Here is a 20,952-nt window from a genome sequence, read left to right on the forward strand (position 1 = left end):
CCACAGTGAGGCCAGGAGAGCATGGGGCGGGGCTAGTTGGTGAGCCCTGGGACTCACCAGAAGTCGTGGGGGGCACCTCAGGCCCTGGACTGAACTCCCTGGACAGCCCCAGCCACAGATCCCCACCCACAAGAGGGGCCGATTCCCTGGAATTTGCTGCCACACGCTGGCCTATGGAGAGAACAGAAACTGTGAGGGGGAGGGGACAGTAAAGAGGGCACAGCGTCCCTGAGAGAGCAGCAGGGGCTGGGATGCCCATTACCTTGTCCTCCAGGGCTCCAAAGCTACCACTTGTAAAGTGGGGGTCCCTGAGGGAGATAGTGGCTTTTGAGGGGATTAGAGATTGGAGATCTGGACTCCTGGACCCTCAGTTACTGGGGCTGAGGACTTGGGTCCCTGGGTCATCTCTGAAGGAGCTGGAGAACAGGCTGCCCCAAACAAGGACCAGGGACCCCTCACCTGCACAGATGACCCCTGAGCCAGGGACCCCTCACATGCACCGATGACACCTGGGCCCAGGGACCCCTCACCTGCACAGATGACACCTGGGCCCAGGGACCCCTCACCTGCAGATGACACCTGGGCCAGGGACCCTTCACTTGGCAGAAGTCAGCTGGGGCCAGGTACTCATCACCTGGCAGATAACCCCTGGGCCAGGGACTCCTCACCTGGCAGATGACATTTAGAGCCAAGGAGCCCTCCTCACCTGCACAGACAACGCCTGCGTCCTCCTCATGAGAGCAGATGTGGGCCTTCCAGCCACGGTGGGGGCACAAGCCCAGCCGCCCCTCGCTGCCCCGGCAGGCCAGCTCACTGAGCCACACTGGCCCGGCGCCCTCCCCAAAGAAGGCACCTCCAGGGGCAGCCAGCGCACCCCCGCAGCCCAGCTCCCGGCAGGCCACAGCAGCGTCCCGCAGGTCCCAGCCGTCGTCACACACTGTCCCCCAGCGCCCTGCATGCCACACCTCCAGCCGGCCAGCGCACTCATGGGGGCCGTCAGCCAGGTGCAGCCGCTCTGGGGACGGAGGGGAGGCTCTGACCCCGGGGAGAGACACTCCCAAGGCCCTGGGGCAGGATGAGGGTAGGGGATGCAGGGGACAATTGGGAAGCCAGCTGGTCACTGGGGGACCCAGACAACTGGGCACTCAGGAGAGAGGTGGGAAGAGGTTGGACACCTGGGTCCCCAGGGGGAGTGGTTCCCCGGAGGGCCAGTCAAGAGGTCACGTGGAGATGGGGGTGGCCAGGGCTTTGGTGGAGGATGAAGTGAAGCCGATAGGGCAGGCTGGAAGCTCGGCAAGACTAGATGGCAGAAGAGTTTGGGGACTTACCAACAGCCTGGATCCCCATTAGAGCGGCTGCAAGGGGTTTGACGGGTGGGAAAGAGTGAGGGGCAGGCCCCACCCAAGAGGGGTCCTTTCTGCATAGCGGGACCTTTGTTGGGAATATCCCAATACGCGTGCGCACGTGTATACACACACACACACACACACAAGCACACGCGCACACCCGCACGCGCGTGCGCTCGGAGTCCTCATATCTCAGACCTGGAACCCCACTGCAGAGGGCTGGAATCAGAGTCAGGTCCTGGCGCCTGAAATCAGGGCTAGAGACCAGGTCCTTTGTGTTCCCCTAGGGGGTTGGCTGAAGGTCACATGGCTGAGTGGTCCCCACCCCAGGGTCAGGGCCAAGGGGAGGGGCCAGGTCCCTTGGGTCCCCAGGAGGGAGAGACTGGGCATCCCGAAGAAGGATGGATCCTCAAGGGACTGGGGTCCTGGAAGTCTGAGTCCCTGAACTTGATGATGAAGGGGTCAGAGGGCAAGGACGCAGGACCCCTGAGTCCCTTAGGAGGACGGGTCACTCACCGAGGAGGCAGGCCAGGACCCTCATGTTTGCAGAGGCCGGGGCAGGGACAGGGTGAAAGGGGAAGGGGGGGAAGGAGGAGGAGGCAGCCACAGGAGGGAAGTGCCTTGGAGGCGCCCTGGACCCAGGGAGGAGCAGGCAGGGGCTGGACGCTCTTCCAGAAGGAAGAGAGAGGCTGCGAGGAGGCGGCAGGGGACAGCGGGGGGCAGGGAGGGAGCTGGCCAGCGGCTGGGGTGTGGAGAGAAGGGGGGTGGCTGGCGGGCTGGCGGGCGGGCGGGCGGGAGGGAGGGAGGGTGTCCAAGCTGCAAACACCCACACGGGAACCAACCAGGCTTTAAACCAGTAATGACCTGGGCTTAGAGACCTGGGGTGGCAGGCTGCAGGCAGGGCCAGCATGGAGGTGGATGTAGGGGCCTGGCAGAGATGGGGAGCCCCCTCCTGCCTCCTCTCTTGTCCAGCCTGGGAAGATGGTCAGACCACAGTGGAGGGGATGGAGGTTGAGCCAGGTACATCTGGGGCTGGGTGCAGCTAGCAGGCTTGCAGCCAGACACCAGGAAGGACTTCCTAGATTAGGAAAGGAGACTGAGCAAGTTCCCTCCTCCCTGGCCCCTACTCCTGGTAGGTTTGAATGCAAAATCCCTATTCCTGCATCTGTGGGGAGGGTTGGTTGCATATAGATGACTCTAATGAGTAAGAAATGGGAAGTGGAGGGGTATGGGGAGACCTCAGTTTTGGCCAAGGTTTGGGTGGGGGGAGTGAGAACTCCACACACTCACACACATATACGCTCTCTCTCTTTCTCTGCACCAGGCAGCTGTGAGGTGGAAAAAATTCGGTAATGGGGCTCGTGAGTCAGAAGGGCTGGCAGGGACTGAGCCGCTGTGAGCTCATTGCCTCCCCTTCTCCCGGTGCAGCCTCCACCCTCCCCCCCAACCAACAATTCATGTCGACTTGGGGAAGGAGGAGCCAGACAGAAGGGGGGCTCTGAAGACAGACTGGAAAAGGCATCAGAGACAGAGTAGGGCACACAGCAGTTTTGGGCTTTATTAACAAATGAGTGTAAAAAACCAGATGGGTCTGAAGGGAAGGCTGGAGGGGATGCTGCCCGCCCACTGCTCTCAGTTCTCAGCTTCCCAGACAGTCCAGCCCTGGCAGCCCTGCACCTCCCCCCACCACCCCAGTCCCCACCAGGCTCCCCGAGATGCAGACAGCCCTTCCCTGCAAAGGCTCTGCTCAACCCCACCAACCTTCCCCACCCACTCTGCAGCCCTGTCCCCTCCAATCACAGGCCTCAAACCCCAACGCATGCTCAGGAAACCCCCATTGAAGCATGCCCCTGCTGCTAAGCCTCACTCTTAGGGGGCATACTTGCTCATTCTCCCCTCCCAATCTCTCTTCCAGGCCTGTAGCACAGATGGGAGGGGGGGAGATTTCTCAGTGCAGGCTGGATCTGAGGCAGAGGGTTGGACAGGCTGAGCTTTGTTGGCTCCCAAGAGAGAGCCAAGAGTGGAAAGGAGGGATTCCACTCTCAGAAGTTCACACACTACCAAAGTCCAAACACTACCCACATTGGGCAGTGGACAGAGTGGAGTGAACCTTCCTGGCACACAGTAGATGCTCACTAAATGCTGGTTTCCCACCCAGACCCAGCTCTCCTTGGGCAGGTGAGTCACAGTTCTTTGCTGAACTCCCGCACTAGCATGTAGCCCATGCAGCCCCAGCCCCCCTCAGCCTGGTACCCACAGCCCTCCAACATCCCTGCCACCCCCCAGGCGGCCACAGCCACCGGGACCACAAGACGGGCCCGAGGCTCACCCATGCCCCCTGCCCAGGCACGGGCCCGGGCCTCGGCAAAGGCCAGCAGCCTCCTGCCCACGCCCCGGCGGCGGTGCCAGCGGGAAACAGAGAGGCGGGTTACCCGGGCCCCGTCCCCTGCATTTGTGCCAGGTGCCAGGGCCAGGACGCCGCACACATCGCCCGAGCCACGTACAGCCACCCAGGGGCCCCCCAGACCACCCGGTGGGGGCAGCGAGCCCCACCTGGCCCTCAGGCCCAGCTTCACAGTGGCCACAGCCAGGAATACAGGCAGGAGGAGGGCCAGTGCAAAGGAGGCCAGCACAAAGCGCAGGCCACTGCTGGCTGCTGCCAGGAGGAGCAGGGCTGGGGGCCGGGTCAGGGCGTGCAGAGCCACGCGGTTTTCCGTGTCCTTCACGCCAGCCTGAGGGTAGGAGGGGGGCAGTCAGGAGCAGAGCCTTCTCTGTCCATCACGCCACAGCCTTTATGCACACCAGGGACTAGGAGAGGGGAGCCAGTCCTACCTGGGGCAAAGAGCTTGAAAATGAGGGGGTCTGTGGGAGAGAGACAGGCAGGGGCAGGGACCTCATGTGTTGCAGTCACCAGTGAACAGAGTCTGACATGCTGGGTGTTGAGTAAGTAAATGAGCATAGACTGAGTTAGTGAATGAAAAAGCAAATGAATGAATGAGTGCACAAATGAATCAGTGAATGTCTGAATGAGTAAATGTGTGAATGCATGAATGGATGTGTGATGAATGAATGAGTGAGTAAGTGAATGAATGTATGAATGAGTGTGAATGAAGAGTAAGTGGATTAGGGGTGAAGGAGTGAATTGATGCATGAATAAATGAGTGGGAGAATGAATGGCTTGTGAATAAATGAGGGAACGAATGCATGAATGAGTGGGTGAATGAATGAATGAGTTCATAAATGAATGGATGAATGAATGCGTGAGTGAGCAGACGAGTGAAGGAGTTTGTGAATGAATGAATGAGCAAATGAATGAATACATGAGTTAGGAGCCATGGTGGCACCCACTCAGCCAGGGGGCCAGACTGAGGCCCTGGGAAATGACCCTGAAAGGCAGACTGGATTCTGGGAGGGGACCATATGCCAGGTAGAGAGGACACACAACTGTCCCAGGCTGCAGTAGGGGGATGCGCAGGAAGGCTGGGAAGGTCCTGAGTGCCTGCCTGGCTGGGGTACGAGGCTGTGCTTTGACCAGACCCAATGCGTTCTGGGTGGCACGTAGGGCCATAGACTCTAAGGCTGAGAGGAAGCTGCACCGCAGTCTGGCCCCACATCGTCCTGGTTCTGGGGTGGCTGGGCCTTGGGTGTGGTGGAGAAGGCACTGGAGAGAGAAGGGGCCCAGCTACGAAGTAACCGAGGAGGAAAAGAACCCCCTCCTCCAGGGGTCCCAGGGCCTCAGGCTGCAGGGCGAGGGGTGGCGGGACCCTCTTCCACGCCGGCCCGGGCGCACAGGGACCACTCGCGGCTTCTCACCTTCAGCATCTCCAGCACCAGGGGCTTCTCGTCCTCCCTCATCTCCCTCACCGATAGGTGGCCGGGGGCCATGGCTGCCCCCGGGCCCGAGCCCCGCGCCCCTGAGGGAGCAGGCGTGCACCTGAGGAACACAAGACAGTCAGCGGAAGCGGGCGCCCCTCTCCACTCTCTGTTCACCCCAAAGCCTCCGCCCCCTCCAAGGACAGGGATCGTTTCATTAGTGACCCAGGTCCGGCCCGAAGCTCCACGACTTAGAGTCCAGGCCCCCGAGTGAGCCACACGGCAGGTCAAGCTCCCCATCTACCTTGTGACCCTTCTGAAGTTCCAGTGATCCCGGCCCCACCCCCGTGGTACTCAGCGATCTGCCCCTAAATGCCCTGTGAACATCCACACCTCGCACCCCGGGGCGCCCTCCCGGGTGCCAGGGCCGCCCTGGGGGACCCAGCCAGGAACTGGACCACTGCCTCTCGGACAGCACCTAGCAGCGCCCCTGCCGCGGCGCAGGAGCGAGCACCTGCCAAGCTCCTCTGCAGGGCAGATGAGATCCCTTGACAGCCCTGGGCGGGGGAACAGGGTCGGAAAGGGGTCGCCGGCGGAAGTGACGTAAACTCTTGCAGCTGGGGGGGGTGCAGCGGGCGGTGCCTGACTCGGCCTTAGCAACGGTTGCCAAGTGTCCGGAAGGGCAGAGCGCTGGACTCCCGGGGGTTGAGGGACAGCGTCAGGAAGCGGTGATCCTGCCGGGGGGTGGCCTCTCTGGTCCCCGGAGAAGGAGCAATCGGGAGACGGCCCTGGACACTGGCCCTGGCCGGCCGGGTCCGCGAGATCAGATGCCGTGGGGGCGGGGAGCTCTACTTACCAGGCCCGCGGAGGGTGAACGCACGCTCACTTCGAGACGTCCCCTAGTTGCTAGGCAACGTGAGCGCCGTGTGCGTGTGTGTTGCTAGTGAATCGATTCTCTTTGGCACGCGGGCCTTCGCAGGAGGGGCCAGGGTCGCAGTCAGCATCCAGGCCGCGGGGGCCGACCCTTCCCATGCCCAAGGGCCTCAGCCTGGGCGTCTGGCCTCGCGGTCCCTTAGGGGTGAGAATTCCCACCCACTCGTTTTTCAGATGAGGGGAGGGCGGGGCGACTTACAAGTGGCTTAACCAGGGTTCTGACTCCAACCTTCCCCCTATAGTTACCAATGCGTCCCTTTTCTCAGGACAGGGAAACTGAACCCACATAGAAGTAACTGGCCCCAAAGCGCAAAGCCAGTCATCTGCAGACCCGGAGAGTCGGAGCTCGCAGGCTGCCGCCTTGACCTTGACATTGCCCCTTTCTCCTCTCTTGCCTCAATCGCCCCCCAAAGAAAAAAAAGGGAAAGAGATTCTCGATCTTTATTAGCAAACTCAGGCTGCAGCCCCTCCCTCTCCGGAGCCCAGCCAAGACGGACAGAGCCGGGGTCTCGCTCTGAAGCAGGAAGAAGTACCAGTCAGTGTCCTCAAAATGTGTGCACCAGCTGGACCGCGGGCAGGGTCTGCACGATCTGGATGGAGGGCACGCCTTGCTGGACCCCGGCCCCGGCGGGGACCACCTGGACCATCTGGGGGGTGGGCGCCGCGGGGATGCCTGCTGGGGCGGGCGCAGGCCCAGGCGGAGGTGGGGCCAGGAGCTGCAGCGTGGTGCCACCGCCCCCGACGCCGCTGTTCTCCAGCAGCTCAGTGGCTGGGGCGCTGCGGATGATGAGGAGTTTCTGTCCGGTTGGGCCCGGGGCAGGTGGCTCCGCTAGGCCGGCAGGGAGGGTCTCTACCTCCTGCACGCACAGGCGGGTCTGCTCGCCATCCGCCCCGCTCAGCACCAGGACGCTCTGCAGCCCTTCGTCCGTCTGCAGCGTCTCAAAGTGGACATCCTGGACTACGCCGGCGCTGGCCTCGCCGTCACCCGCCTCCCCCTGGCCGGGGTCTGTGAGCAGCTCCTCCGCTGCCCCACTCTGAACCACCAGCAGGTTGGGGGCCTCCGTAGTCACGGCGCCCCCACCGGGACTGGTGAGCTGGCCCGCCACGGGCTGGAGCTGGACCGTGGTCACTTCCTGGGCCGGCTGGAGCTGGACCGTGGTCACTTCCTGGGCCGGCTGCAGCTGGACCGTGGTCACTTCCTGGGCCGGCTGCAGCTGGACCGTGGTCACTTCCTGGGCCGGCTGCAGCTGGACCGTGGTCACTTCCTGGGCCGGTTGCAGCTGCACTGTGGTCACTTCCTGGGCTGGCCGGAGGGGCTGGAGCTGGACCCCGCTCACTTCCTGCGCCCCTGCATCCCCACCCCCCACATTCTGCAGAACTATGAGGCTCTGCCCTCCCCCATTGGCCCCAGGGCTGGCTCCTCCCTGCACCCCCAGCCCCCCAGGGCTCGGCAGCCAGACCACACCAGCCCCCTGCCCGGGTTTCCCCACAGCACGTTGGCCCTGCCTAGCCCGGCCCCCGCACCCACTAGCACTGGGAGGAGGCAGCAAGATGAGCTTGGGAGGCGCAGGTGGGGGCGGAGGGGTGGAGGGCTGGACGCTGCTGGGGATCAGCTGGAGGCCCTGGGCTGTCTGCACCAGGAGGAACGTCTGGGAGTTGGGTGCAGCGGGACCCAGGGGCGGGGTCTGGGCCGTGCCCCCTGCTACCTCGAGGGAGAGTGTGGCCTGCAGGTGTGGGAGGACGTGAACGTCTTGGGTGGCGGGTGGGGCAGCAGCCAGCGGGGCTGGGGGCTGGGGACCGGTGGGGCTGGGGCTGGGGGCTGGGTTGGCAGGGGTGTGCGTCCTCAGGTGGCGCTGCAGGTAGGCGGCCATGACAAAGCCACGGCCGCAAACAGAGCAGGTGAAGGGGCGCTCGGCAGAGTGCGTGCGCTGGTGCAGCAGCAGATTGGAGGAGTGCGTGAAGGTCTTGGGGCAGAGTGCGCAGCGGAACGGCCGCTCGCCTGTGTGCACGCGCTGGTGCTGCCGCAGGTTGGAGGTCTGCGCAAAGCTCTTGCCGCACACACTGCAGGCGTGGGGCCGCTCACCCGTGTGCACATGGCGGTGGCGCCGCAGGCATGACGTGTTGCGAAAGGCCTTGCCACACTCGCCGCATGCGTAGGGCCGCTCACCCGAGTGCAGCCGCAGGTGGTACTGGTAGTGGGAGGACCATTTGAAGGTGAGACCGCACTGGCCGCAGGTGAAGGCACGCAGGCCTGTGTGCACTCGCTGGTGGATGGCCAGCAGGGACGAACGCTTGAAGGCCTTGCCGCACTCACCGCACTGGTAGGGCCGCTCACCCGTGTGGTCCCGCAGGTGGTAGCGCAGGCCCGATGAGCCCTTGAAGGCCTTGCCACACTCGGCGCACTTGTAGGGCCGCTCGGCCGGAGCCGCAGTGGGCGGTGGCGGCGGCTCCTGTGGGCAGGTGACCTCGGCCGCCTCGGCCTGGGGGGGCGGGCGCCCAGCTGCCGCCTCCTCCACGTGGCACTGCTGGTGTGCCAGGAGGCTGGCTAGTTGTGGGAAGGCCCCGTCGCAGCTGCCACAGCGAAACGCCTGCCCACTGGCTGTGCTGTGGCTGTGCTGGTGGCGCGAGAGGCCTGCCACAGTCCGGAAGGACTTGCCGCAGGGCAGGCAGGCGAAGCCGGGGGCTGTGGCTGGTGCCGAGACAGGCAGGGGCGAGGGTGGGGACAGCGCCGGAGGTGGGTCTGGCTTGGAGGCAGTAGAAGCGGCGGGTGTGTCCGAGGGTGGGGGCGGGGGTGCCACCTCAGGCCCCGGGCATGGCTGGTGCTCCAGCAGCAGCTCCTCGCTGCCGAAGCCCAGCTCACAACCGTCACAGCGGAAAACGAGCTCCACTGTGGTCTCGGCGGCAGCCAGGAAGAGCTCGGGGACCACGGGCGGGGGTGGGGGCGCCGGCGCTGGCGCGGGTGCAGGTGGGGGCACAGGCGGGCCGTGGGACTGCAGATGCCGCTGCAGGTAAGCCTCAGAAACGAAGACCTTGCCGCAGGGCTCACAGCGGTGCTGGGGGGTGGCGGGGGCCGAAGTGGCAGTCCCTGGGGCAGGCGTGGTCGCAGGGGCGGCGGCACCATGGGTGCGCTGGTGCAGCAGCAGATTGGAGGAGTGCGTAAAGGTCTTGGGGCAGAGTGCGCAGCGGAAGGGCCGCTCGCCCGTGTGCACACGTTGGTGCTGCCGCAGGTTGGTGCTCTGCGTGAAGCTCTTGCCGCACACGCCGCAGGTGTATGGCCGCTCTCCCGTGTGCACGTGCCGGTGGCGCCGCAGGCTGGACGAATTCTTGAAGGCCTTGGGACAGTCCAGGCACAGGTAGGGCCGCTCGCCAGTGTGCTGGCGAAGGTGGTACTGGTAGTGGGAAGACCACTTGAAGGCCAGGCCACACTGGCCGCAGGTGAAGGCGCGCAAGCCTGTGTGCACGCTACGGTGGATCTGCAGCAGCGAGGAACGCTTGAAGGCCTTGGGGCAGTCAGGGCACTGGTAGGGTCGCTCGCCCGTGTGTCCACGCTGGTGGTAGAGCAGGGCCGATGAGCCCTTGAAGGCCTTGGGGCAGTCGGGGCACTTGTAGGGCCGCTCGCCCGTGTGCGTGCGCTGGTGGTGCAGAAGTCGAGATGACCAGCGAAAGGCCTTGCCGCACTCGCCGCACTCATACTGCGCCGCTGGGGCTGGAGCAGCAGGTCCCGGCTTCTCGCCGGCGCCCTCCGAGGTGGAGGCAGGTGCCATGTCCACGTGCGAGCCGACCATCACACCTGGCAGAGATGTGCCAGTCAGAGGGGATGCTGGCCCTTTAAGAGTCAGGGGCCCTCCCCAGCCCACCCTCCGGGGCGTCTCCCTTCAGGTTAGTGCTGCCAAGCATCCAGGTAGTGTACAAGGGAAAAAGCCTGGGACAAATAGGGACGCATGGGGTCACCCACCCTAGGACGTCAGCATCTCCTCCAGGGCTCTGGGGTGATCTTTAGGAGGCCAAACATTCCGTTTACGATTCTGCTCATTCCCCCTAAAAGGTAAGGTGTGTCCATGCAAAAAGTGGAAAGTTCCTGGGTGGAGCAAAGTTCAGGCTTGGCTACTTAACCTAAAGGTTGGCAGTTGGAACCTACTCAGTGGCACTGCAGAAAAATGGCCTGGCAATCTGCTTCCACAAAGATTACAGCCAAGAAAATCCTATGGAGCACTTGTACTCTGTAGCACGTGGGGTCACCAACCACAAAGTATTTGGGTTTTGTTTGTCTGCAGAAGGTGAAGGGGGTATTTTTCCATTACCTTGTTTTCCTTTCCTTGGCCCCCTCCCTCCTCTAAAGATCTTGTCCTCCATGACTACACCCTAAACCTTTTTTCACTACAGCTGAAACCCTTCCTGGTCTTTACCTCACCCATCCTACTCTCCAACACTGTCCATCTTTCTAGCTCACTCCTGCTGCTGCCCCAACTCCACAAGTCCCAAGACCCCACCAGGATTTACAATCAGCAGACCCTGCCAGCTGTGCACCCTCCACCCCTACCCACATCCCCACAAAACCAAAACCAAGCCTAGTGCCATCGAGCCGATTCTGACTCATAACGATGCTATAGGACAGAGTAGAACTGCCCCATAGAGTTTCCAAGGAGCGCCTGGCAGATTCGAACTGCTGACCCTTTGGTTAGCAGCCGTAGCACTTAACCACTACGCCACCAGGGTTTCCCCACATCCCCACGTTCCTCTTAGTACCCGATCATGTCGCGTCAATTCTGACTCACGGTGACCCCACATGTTATCAATAGTAGAATTCCTCCACAGGGTTTTTCTGGAGCCCTGGAAGAAGCTCTGGTGGCATAACAGTGCTCGGCTGCTAACAGAAAGGTCAGTGGGTTCGAACCCACCAGCCGCTCCACAGGAGAAAGATGTGGCAGTCTGCTTCTGTAAGGATCACAGTCTTGGAAGCCCTCTAGGGTAGAGTTCTACTCTGTCCTACAGGGTTGCTATGAGTCGGAATCAACTTGATGGCAATGGGTCAATCTTTTATGCAAGCAGGTTACCAGGCCTTTCTTCTGTGGCACCACTGAGTAGATTCGAACCACAAATCTTTAGGTTAGCAGTCGAGTGCAAACCACTATACCACCCATAGGCCTCTTTACCCAGCATAAAGGCCTCAAGCCACCATTAAAATCACTCCCATGCAGCCACCAACAACCTGGAGCACAGCCACAGAGAGGAGGCAGCCACAGAATGGTGGTGGGAGTAGGCCCTGCCACGTGGCTACACCTGCATTCCTGCCCCGGGGCTAACTTAAGAGCTCCTACACCGGGCACTGCATTGCTCTGCTTGTTCATCCCCACCCTCATCCCCAACGATAATCATTTGGCCATGTTTCTTCTCTCCTCCTCAAACCTCCAGCTCCTCCTATGCCATTGACTCTTAGCAGGCAGCCTGGCCCTTGGTTATTTCACTCCAAAAATAAAAGCATTCAGAAGACAACATTCACATGGTCATGCCGCTACACCAGCGGGCCTAGACCAGGGACGCGTGGCCATGTCTGGAAACATTTTTGGTTGTCATGACTGTCGGGGGGAGTGGTGTTACTGGCATCTAGTGAGTGGAGTTCAGGGATGCTGCTCCATACTCTACAGGGCATAAGACCATCCCCAAGGCAAAGACTTCTCAGGCCTGAGATGTCAGCAGTGCCCAGGTTGAGGGTCCCGCCTTCCCTCCATCCAGCAACCCACCACCCTCTGTGCCCAGAACTCTGACTTCTCCCAAAGGACACACAATCCGACCCCTACCAAAAGCCACTGTCTCCCCTTAGGCACCAGAGGCCCTCCATCCTGCTAACTCTGGGACGTTGCTTCTGCACTCCTGCCCTTTCTCTCTCCTGCATCCTCCATTTCCTTTTGTCTCCTGGATGGCTCCCTTCAGCACACCAACCAGCTCTGTCTTCCGTCTTTAAAAAAGTAAAAAACTCTCCACCCCACGTCCTTCCCCCTCCAGCTCCAGCTTCCTGTCTCTCCACCCCTTTACAGCACAGCACCTCAAACGTATGATCAACACGTGCTCTCTTCCCTCTGTCAAACCGCTTTAATCAGATGTGTATTCCCAGCATTCCCCCACGCTGCTCCAGTCAATGTCACCAATGACCTCCATGGGGCTGGATCCAGCACTCAGCCCTCAGTGCTCATCTGGGCAGTGACTCCCGTGGTCACTCTTTCCTTCAACCTCTTCCCTTAGCTTCCAGAGCCCCACTGTCCTCTCTGTCTTTCCACCCCCTGCACCTGCTGCTCCCGCTCCGTCTCTTGTGCTGGCTCCTCATCTCCCAGGGCTGTCACCCTATGACCATCCTTCATCCACACTCTCCCTAACCATGCTGTCCACTCTCAGGACTTTAAACACCATCTACAAGCAAACACCTATCTCTACCCCAGACCTCCCCTCTGAACTCCAAAATGCCTGCTAGACAACACCACTGGGACATCTAAGAGGTGCCTCAAACTTAACATGCCCGAAACAGAACTACAGTTTTTGCTCCTGAGCCCCTTCTGCCCCAGCAAAACTCTCCTCCCTCCACGGTCCTCCCTAGCTCCGCACATGGCAGCTCAGTTCTTCCAGCTGCTCAGGCCAAGAGCCTGGGGTCCTCCTTGACACCTGTCTTCCTCACTCTGTAACCCTCAGTGCGTGGAGTCCCTTGGTCTGTTGTTGTGGTCGTCAGCTGCTGTGGAGTCGCTTCCGACTGATAGCTACCCCCCTGTAACAGAGTAGAACTACCCTATAGAGTTTTCTTGGCTGTAATCTTTATAGAAGCAGATTGCCAGGTCTTTTCTCCTGTGGAGCCACTGGTGGGTTTGAGCCTCCAACCTTTAGGTTAGCAGCCAAGCATTTAACCATTGTGCCACCACAGCTCCTTTACCCCAGTCTAAAAGTCAAACCAAACTAAACCCCCTGCCATCGAGCCAATTCTGACTCATAGTGACCCTATCTGAAGCATATTTGGAATCTGGCCGCTTCTCATACACACACCATCAACACCTTTGTCCCAGGCACCAACAGCTCTCTCCAGGGCAGTGGCAACAGACTCCTAACACATCTCCGACCCTTCCTACCTCATCTATTCCCAACAGGGCAGCTAAAGTAAACCCATCAACATGTAGATCAGGTCACTGTGTGCCTCTGCTGAAAACCCTTCACCATTTCCCATCTCAGCGAAAGGCAGATCCCCTAGGAGGGCCTGACAAGGCCTTCCCAAAGCCCGCCAGCCACCCCCTCCCCAAGTTCCTGCCTTTACTTATTCTCCAGCGAGCCTCCCTACCCCTCACTCTGCTCCAGCCCCCCAGCTGAGCTGGGAAGGCATGCTCCCACTGCAGAGCCCCTGCACTGGCCCTTGCCTAGTGCCCCTCCCTTCTGCTGTCCAAGAAATCCAAGGCTCTGCTGAGACATCACCTCCGTGATGCCTTCCCTGACCACCCCTGTTCAAATGTGCAACCCTTTCCAACACTCCCCATTCTTTCCCTGCCTTACCTTGTCCTCCATAGTGCTTATCATCTGACAAATGTAAAAAGCCATTGCTGTCAAGTAGATTCAGACTCATAGCGAAACTACAGGACAGAGTAGAACTGCCCCATAGGGTGTCCAAGGTTGTAAATCTTGACAGAAGCAGGCTGCCACATCTTTCTCCCAAGGAGCGTCTGGTGGGTTCAAACCACCAACCTTCTGGTTAGCAACCAAGCGCTTTAACCACTGCACCACCAGGACTCCTTTCAAACATATATAACATACATATATTAAAACATATTACTGCTGCATGCCATTAAGTCGATTCTGACTCATAGTGACCCTACAGGACAAAGAACTGCTCCATAAGGTTTTCTAGGCTGTAAATTTTTTTTTTAATCTACAGGAGCAGATTGCCAAGTCTTTTCTCCCTCAGAGCTGCTGGTGGGTTCAAACCACTGACCTTTGGGTTAGCAGCACTTTAACCACTGTACCACCAGAGCTCCCTTATTAGAACCCAGATAACTACATAATCAGTGTTTCTTAACCTCAGCACTATTAATATTTGCGGCTGGATGATTCTTCGCTGGGGCGGGGGGGCTGTCCTGTGCATTGTAGGATGTTTAGCACACCTCTGGCCTCCACCCACTAGATGCCAGTGCATGCCACCCCCCCTTAGAGTTGTGACAACCAAAAAATGTCTCCAGACACTGCCAGACTGGCCCTTGCCTACAAGTAGACCCCACGCGGGGGGCAAAACTTCACCAGTTGAAAACCACTGCTATATAATGTACGTATGTTTTCTGTTTTGCTATCTCTCTCCCCATGCTAGAATGTCAACTTCACAAAACTATGAACCACTGCTGGTTCACTATCCTATCCCAGTACTAAAATGTCAGACACACAGTATTTATTCAATAAATAAATGTTGCATGAACAAGTGCCGGATATACCCTTTGAGAGGCTATAAGCATTCCCTTTGAAAAGTTCCTGCATGGTACAAGCGCTTAACGTATTCGGCTGCTAAGTGAAAGGCTGGAGATTCAGTCCATCCAGAGGCGCCTCAGAAGAAGGGCCTGGAGATCTACTTCCAAAAAAATCAATCACTGAAAACCCTTTGGAGTGCAGTTCTATTCTGACACATGAGACTGCCATGAGTCTGAATCCACTCCACGATGACAGGTTATTGATTGGAAAAAATAAATGTTTCTTTTATCATGTAAGCAAGTTTTTTTAAGAAAGTAATTACTCCAAGAAGCTGCACATGCTTTTGAAAAGGCCAGACATCGCCTTAAAAGATCCATGCCCCAGAAAAGCTGGGACCCATCTTAGAACACAAAGCAAAACCAAAAGCCAGTTGCCAGTTGATCTGATTCCCACTCATGGTGCCCCCATGTGTGTCAGAGTAGAACTGTGTTCATAAGGTTTTCAATGGCTGGTTTTTCAGAAGCAGATTGCCAGGACTTTCTTCCAAGAGGCCTATGGGTGAACTTGAACCAACAACCTTTAGGTGAGCAGCCCAGCGTGGTCACTGTTTGCACTACCCAGAGCAGGACCACACCTTTTCACCAGGTTGGGCTTCCCCTTTAAGAGTCTGCAGCCCTTGCACACCCATCTCCATCTTTGCGTTACTCAAGTAAACATTGCTAGGAAGCAACCAAGCTTTAGAAGCTTCTCCTTCAAAGTCTAGGAAACTGTCACTCCCTATCAAGGAAAAAAAGGGGTGAAAAGGATATGCGCATCTGCAGAAAAAATACTTGTCAAATAAAAGATACGACCCCGCCGCTTTAAAAATCAGCTCCTTGCCCTTTAAAAGGGTGGAGCCAACCCAGGGGACCCAGTCGGGGGTGAAACAGCGACCTTCCCTTTAAGGCATCCCTTCCGGTTTCACGCTCGCCGTTTCCCCTACGTCTCCGCCCCCCGGGCCCTCCCCCCACCCCCTCCGGTCTCTCACCTGCGGCCCCGGCCGGGGGAACGAGGGGAGGGGGCGTCCCAGGACCTTCCCGCGGGGGCCGACGGGAAGGCAGGGCCCCGGGAGCGGCGGCGAAGGAGCGGGGGCCGGGGAGGGGGGGCGGGGGCGCACTCCCTCCCAACGGCCCCCGGCGCGAGGCACCCAACCTTTATCGGCGGCCTCTCGCGCACACAAACCCCGACGTCGGCGTGGGCGCGTCATGACGCCACGTGCGCCGAGTCCCCGCCCCCGATGGCGCCCATTTTGCCCCTGGTGGCCTCGCCGCGCTCCTGGGCGCTGGCAGCGCGAGGCATCCTGGAACTTGTAGTTCTCCCCACCGCCGGGTTCCAGATGCGGATGGCGGTCGCTGGGGTCAGCCCAACGCCGGGCGGAGATGCGGGATTGCACGTTGCCCTTTATTAGTATCGATCCCCCGTCATCTCGAGAAATATTCCTCCGGGGCAGAGCGGTTGGAGTTGGCCCCGCTCACCAAGTGCGTGATTCCTGTGAGGAAACTGAGGCCCAGGCGTGCTTCCCGCCTCCAGAGCTCCCACGTGCTTGGGTTTATCCGGTGTTTGCTGTGGGAACCGGGATAAAGCCGAGGCACCTGGCTCCTGCCCTCGAGGAGCTCCGGATCCCATTCAGGAGGCTACCCAAGCGAACCAGGGAATCGGGAGCCCCCTTAAGCAACCTGGCAAAGGTCCCTTCTTCCACCCACTGGCCTCTCTTTGAAGTGATACTGCTTTTTTGCTCTTCATCTAAGGCAGGGTTTCTCCAAGAGGAGTGAAGAGGGAAAAAGTAGTGACATTTTGGGTCAGAGAATTCTTTGTTGTTCCTGGGTTGTGCAAATGGTTAGGCACTAGGCTACTCACGAAAGATTGACCGTTCAAACAACCTAAGTGCCCATCAACAGATGAATGGATAAATTATGGTACATACACGCAATGGAATACTACCCAACAATAAAGAACAAGGATGAATCTGCAAAACATCTGACAAGATGGATGAATCTGGACAGCATTATGCTGCGTGAAATAAGTCAATCACAAAAGTACGAATATTGTATGAGACAACTATTATAAAATGACAAGGTTTACTCAGAAAAAAAAACAATCTTTGATGGTTACAGCAAAGATGGTAGACCAGTGTCAACTTTGGTGAAGGGAAAGACAACACGCAATATAGGGGAAGCCAGCACAGCGTGTCCAAGGCAAAATGATAGAAACCAAAAAAAACCCCAAACCTGGTGCGGTTGAGTGGATTCCAACTCATAGCCACCCTACAAGACAGACTGGAACTGTCCCATAGGGTTTCCAAGAAGTGGCTGGTGTACTCGAACTGCAGACGTTTTGGTTAGCAGCCGTAACTCTTAACTACTGCGCCACCAGGGCTCCAGAAGCCTCCTTAAAAAAAAAAAATGTTGCCATCAACTCGATTCTGACTCAGCAACCCTATAGGACAGAGTAGAACTGTCCCAGAGGGTTTCCAAGGAGTGGCTGGCGGATTCAAACTGCAGACCTTTTGGTTAGCAGCCAAGCTCTTAACCACTGCACCACCAGAAGCTTTCTAGACACACCCAAATAACTTGAGAAACCAAATTGCTGGGGCTGAGGTCTGGGGACCATAGTCTTGGGGGACATCTAGGTCAATTCACATAACATAGTTCATAAAGAAAATGTTCTGCATCCTACTTTGGTGAGTAGCATCTGGGGTCTTAAAAGCTTTTGAGCAGCCATCTAAGACACATTTATTGGTCCCATCTTGTCCAGGGCAAAGGAAAATGAAGAAAAACAAAGACACAAGGAAAATATTAGCCCAAAGGACTAAAGGACCACATGAACCACAGCCTCCACCAGCCTAAGCCCAGAAGAACTAGATGGTGCCTGGCTACTACCACTGACCACTCTAACAGGGACCACAATAGATAGCCCCAGACAGAGTGGGAGAAAAATGTAGAACAAAATCCAAATTCACTAAAAAAAGACCAGACTTACTGGTCTGACAGAGACTGGAGGAACCCCCAAGACTATGGTTCCTGGACTTCCTGCTAACTCAGAAGTAAAGCCACTCCCAAAATCTATTTTTCAGACAAAGATTGGACAGGCCTATAAAACGATAACAGGAGAGGAATGTGCTTCTTAGTTCAATCAAATATACAAGACCAAATGGACAACTCCTGTCCAAAATCAAGACGAGAAGGCAGGAAGGGACAGGAAAACTGGACAAATGGACACAAGGGAGCCAGGGTGGAAAGGGGGACAGTGCTGTCACATTGCAGAGATTGCAACCAATGTCCCAAAACAATTTGTGTATAAATTTTTGAATGAGAAGCTAACTTTGTAAACTTTCACCTAAAGCATAATAAAATTATTTAAAAAAGAAAAAAGATCAGCAGTTTGAACCCACCCACAGGCACCTTGGAAGAAAGATCTAGCCATCTGCTTCCAACAGGTCACAACACTGAAAACCCTATGAAGCAGTTAGTTCTACTCTGCACACATGGGGTCACCGTGAATGGGAATCAACTTGATGGCAACGGGTCTGGTTCTTTAATTCTTTGTTATGGGGTAGGGGACTGTCCTGTGCATGGCAGGGTGTTAAGCAGCATTCCAGGCCTGGTTGATAACCACTGTCCCAAGGCAGTTCCCCCTTAGCCTAAGAGATATTCTGAAGGCTCTTCTAACAAAAAGGTTGTCAATTTGAACCCACCCAGCCACGCTGAGGAAGAAAGGGCTGTCGATCTACTTCCATAAGAGTACAGTCATTACAAATAACCCAATTAAAAAATGGGCAAAGGATATGAACAGGCACTTCACCGAAGAAGACGTTCAGGCAACTAACAGATACATGAGTAAATACTCAACGATCATTAGCCATTAGAGAAATGCAAATTGAAACTACAATGAGATACCATCTCACGCCAATGAGGCTACCGTTAATCCAAAAAAAAAACAAAAGAATAAATGTTGGAGTGGTTGTGGAGAGACTGAAACACTTATACACTGCTGGTGGGAATGTAAAATGGTACATTGACTTTGGAAATCAATTTGGCGCTTCCTTAAAAAACTAGAAGTATCGTACAATGCAGCAATCCTACTCCTTGGAATATAGCCTAGAGAAGTAAGAGCCATCACACAAATAGGTATATACACACCCATGTTCATTGCAGCTCTGTTCACAATAGCAAAAAGATGGAAACAACCTAGGTGCCCCTCAGTGGATGAATGGATACACAAACAATGGTAAATTCACACAATGGAATACTACGCAATGATAAAGAACAACGATGAATTCACGAAACATCTCATAACCTGGATGAATCTGGAAGACATTATGTTGAGTGAAATTAGTCAGTCGTAAAAGGACAAATATTGCATGAGACCACTATTATAAGAACTCAAGAAAAGGTTTAAACACAGAAGAAAACATTCTTTGATGGTTATGAGGGTGGAGAGGGAGGGAGAGGGGAGTTCAGTAACTAGATTGTAGACAAGAATTATCTTAGGTGAAGGGAAGGACAACACACAATACAGGGGAAGTCAGCAAAACTGCACTAAACCAAAAGCTAAGAAGTCCCCTGAATACAAACGCTTCAAGGGACAGAGTAGCAGGGGTAGGGGTCTGGGGACCATGGTTTTGAGGGACATCTAGGTCAACTGGCATGACACTCACTTTGGTGAGTGGTGTCTGGGGTCTTAAAAGGTAGCGAGTGGCCATCTAAGATGCATCAATTGGTTCCAACCCACCTGGAGCAAAGGAGAATGAAGAACAAAGACATAAGGAAAATATTAGCCCAAGAGACAAAAAGGGCCACATAAATCAGACTCCATCAGCCTGAGACCAGAAGAACTAGATGGTGTCCAGCTACCACCAATGACCAACCTGACAGGGAACACAATAGAGAGCCCCTGACAGAGCAGGAGAAAAGTGGGGTGCAGAACTCAAATTCTAGTAAAAAGACCAGACTTAATGGTCTGACTGAGACTAGAGGAACCCCGGAAGACATGGCCCCCGGACTCTCTGTTAGCGCAGAGCTAAAACCATTCCCAAAGCCAACTCTTCAGACAAAGATTAGACTGGACTACAAGACAGAAAATGATAAGAAGAGAGTGCTTTTTAGTTCAAGTAGATAAACGAGACTAAATGGGCAGCTCCTGGCTGGAGGTGAGATGAGAAGGCAGAAAGGGATAGGAGCTGGTTGCACGGACACAGGAAACCTGGGGTGGAAAGGGGGAGTGTGCTGTCACATTATAAGGATAGCAACTAGGGTCACATAACAATGTGTGTATAACTTTTCGTATGAGAAACTAACTTGAGCTGTAAACTTTCACCTAAGGCACAATAAAAAATAAAAAAAAAAAAGATTACAGTCATCAAAAACCCTATGGAGCTCAGCTCTACTCTGTAACACATGGGGTCACCATGAGTCAAAGTCAACTTGACTTTCTGGTTTTGGGTTATAGTTTCCCAAATCTACACAAACCAGTTGCTGTCAAGTTGACTCCAACTCATGGCGATCCCATGTGTTACAGAGTAGAACTGCTCTGTAGGATTGTCAATAGCTACTTTTTCAGAAGGCCTTTCTTCCAAGGCACGTCTGGGGGACTCAACCGCCAACCTTTTAGATAGCAGCCTAGTGCTTAACCATTTAGCAACCCAGGAACTCCGTTGTTACCTACACGAATTAGATTTTGACTCATAGCAACCCCATGTTACAGAGTAGAACTACGCAATAGGGCTTTCTAGGTTGTAACTGCTAACTGAAAGGTCAGCAGTTTCAACCCATCCAGCAGCTCTGTGGAAGAAAAGACCTGGCAATCTGCTCCTGAAAAGAATACAGACTAGGAAACCCTATGGAGCAGTTCTACTCTGTCCTGTAGGGTCGTTTTGAGTCTGAGTCAACTTGAGGGCATACAACAATAACAAATATTTACAGGATCAGATCACCAGGCCTTTCTCCACAGAGCGGCTGGGTTTGGTTTGAACTATCAACCTTTTGGTTAGCATCTGAGCACTTAACCGTTGCACCACCAGGGCTCCTTCCAAAGCCACACAAGCAGGCCGAACTGATCTGAGCTGCTGCTTTTGCCCCTTCAGGGTCTTTGTGATGTCTCCGTGCATTCGTGCATGCAGAATCCTTGGCACCCAGCTCAGCCCAAACATTCCTTCAATGCCAGCTTTTAGTACACCAGCCATAAAGGAAGCAGTCTGAGGCACTGAGAGGGGACACCTGAGCAGAGACCTGAGCTGGGAGGAGTAAAGAGGGGAAAAGTAGTGAAGGCAGGGAGAGTTGAAGACACCAGAGGAGAGTAGGGAGGCTCTTGCCCTCGGATCCAACCCCACTGTATCCAGGGTCCCACACACACCCCAGGCCCCACCCTCTCCTGGCCAGAGAGAGGGTCCCACGCTGGG

General features: G+C 56.3%; 3 protein-coding genes across 8 annotated transcripts in view; all 3 read right to left on the reverse strand.

The window, feature by feature from the left end:
* Positions 1 to 2,003, reverse strand: part of SSC5D (scavenger receptor cysteine rich family member with 5 domains) — a 32,817-nt gene extending 30,814 nt beyond the window's left edge. The window contains exons 1-4 of the mRNA XM_049901200.1: positions 1,863 to 2,003; positions 1,329 to 1,355; positions 707 to 1,015; positions 58 to 171 (exon numbers count right to left, since the gene is read on the reverse strand). Coding sequence (XP_049757157.1) covers positions 58 to 171; positions 707 to 1,015; positions 1,329 to 1,355; positions 1,863 to 1,887 — 475 coding nt within the window. The 5' untranslated portion in view covers positions 1,888 to 2,003. The remainder of the gene's footprint in view (positions 1 to 57; positions 172 to 706; positions 1,016 to 1,328; positions 1,356 to 1,862) is intronic.
* Positions 2,004 to 2,886: 883 nt separating this feature from the next.
* Positions 2,887 to 6,074, reverse strand: NAT14 (N-acetyltransferase 14 (putative)). Of its 4 annotated transcripts, none has more exons than XM_049901207.1 (3): positions 6,016 to 6,074; positions 5,160 to 5,280; positions 2,887 to 4,078 (listed from the first exon to the last, which is right to left on the reverse strand). In XM_049901207.1, exons 2-3 carry the CDS (start codon positions 5,229 to 5,231, stop codon positions 3,530 to 3,532), a joined length of 621 nt encoding a protein of 206 aa, XP_049757164.1. In that variant the 5' UTR covers positions 5,232 to 5,280; positions 6,016 to 6,074; the 3' UTR covers positions 2,887 to 3,529. The 4 variants fall into 4 exon arrangements, with proteins under 4 accessions (XP_049757164.1, XP_049757161.1, XP_049757162.1 ...); XM_049901204.1 differs by lacking the exon at positions 6,016 to 6,074 and adding an exon at positions 5,674 to 5,987; XM_049901205.1 differs by lacking the exon at positions 6,016 to 6,074 and adding an exon at positions 5,638 to 5,987.
* Positions 6,075 to 6,301: 227 nt separating this feature from the next.
* On the reverse strand, positions 6,302 to 15,742 carry ZNF628 (zinc finger protein 628). Of its 3 annotated transcripts, none has more exons than XM_049901202.1 (3): positions 15,544 to 15,742; positions 10,048 to 10,130; positions 6,302 to 9,882 (listed from the first exon to the last, which is right to left on the reverse strand). In XM_049901202.1, the coding sequence occupies exon 3, from the start codon at positions 9,875 to 9,877 to the stop codon at positions 6,638 to 6,640; it is 3,240 nt and encodes a 1,079-aa protein (XP_049757159.1). In that variant the 5' UTR covers positions 9,878 to 9,882; positions 10,048 to 10,130; positions 15,544 to 15,742; the 3' UTR covers positions 6,302 to 6,637. The 3 variants fall into 3 exon arrangements, with proteins under 3 accessions (XP_049757159.1, XP_049757160.1, XP_049757158.1); XM_049901203.1 differs by having other exon boundaries at positions 10,048 to 10,170; XM_049901201.1 differs by lacking the exon at positions 10,048 to 10,130.
* Positions 15,743 to 20,952: the final 5,210 nt, after the last annotated feature.

Source organism: Elephas maximus, chromosome 11, assembly GCF_024166365.1.
Source record: "Elephas maximus indicus isolate mEleMax1 chromosome 11, mEleMax1 primary haplotype, whole genome shotgun sequence".
Taxonomy (NCBI): Eukaryota; Metazoa; Chordata; class Mammalia; order Proboscidea; family Elephantidae; genus Elephas; species Elephas maximus.

Coding starts and splice junctions, on each gene's coding strand:
- NAT14 (XM_049901207.1), bottom strand. CDS start 5,231: ATGGCCCCCGGCCACCTATCGGTGAGGGAGATGAGGGAGGACGAGAAG. Junction 4,079..5,159: donor TGGTGCTGGAGATGCTGAAG/GTGAGAAGCCGC, acceptor TCCTACCCTCAG/GCTGGCGTGAAGGACACGGA.
- ZNF628 (XM_049901201.1), bottom strand. CDS start 9,877: ATGGTCGGCTCGCACGTGGACATGGCACCTGCCTCCACCTCGGAGGGC.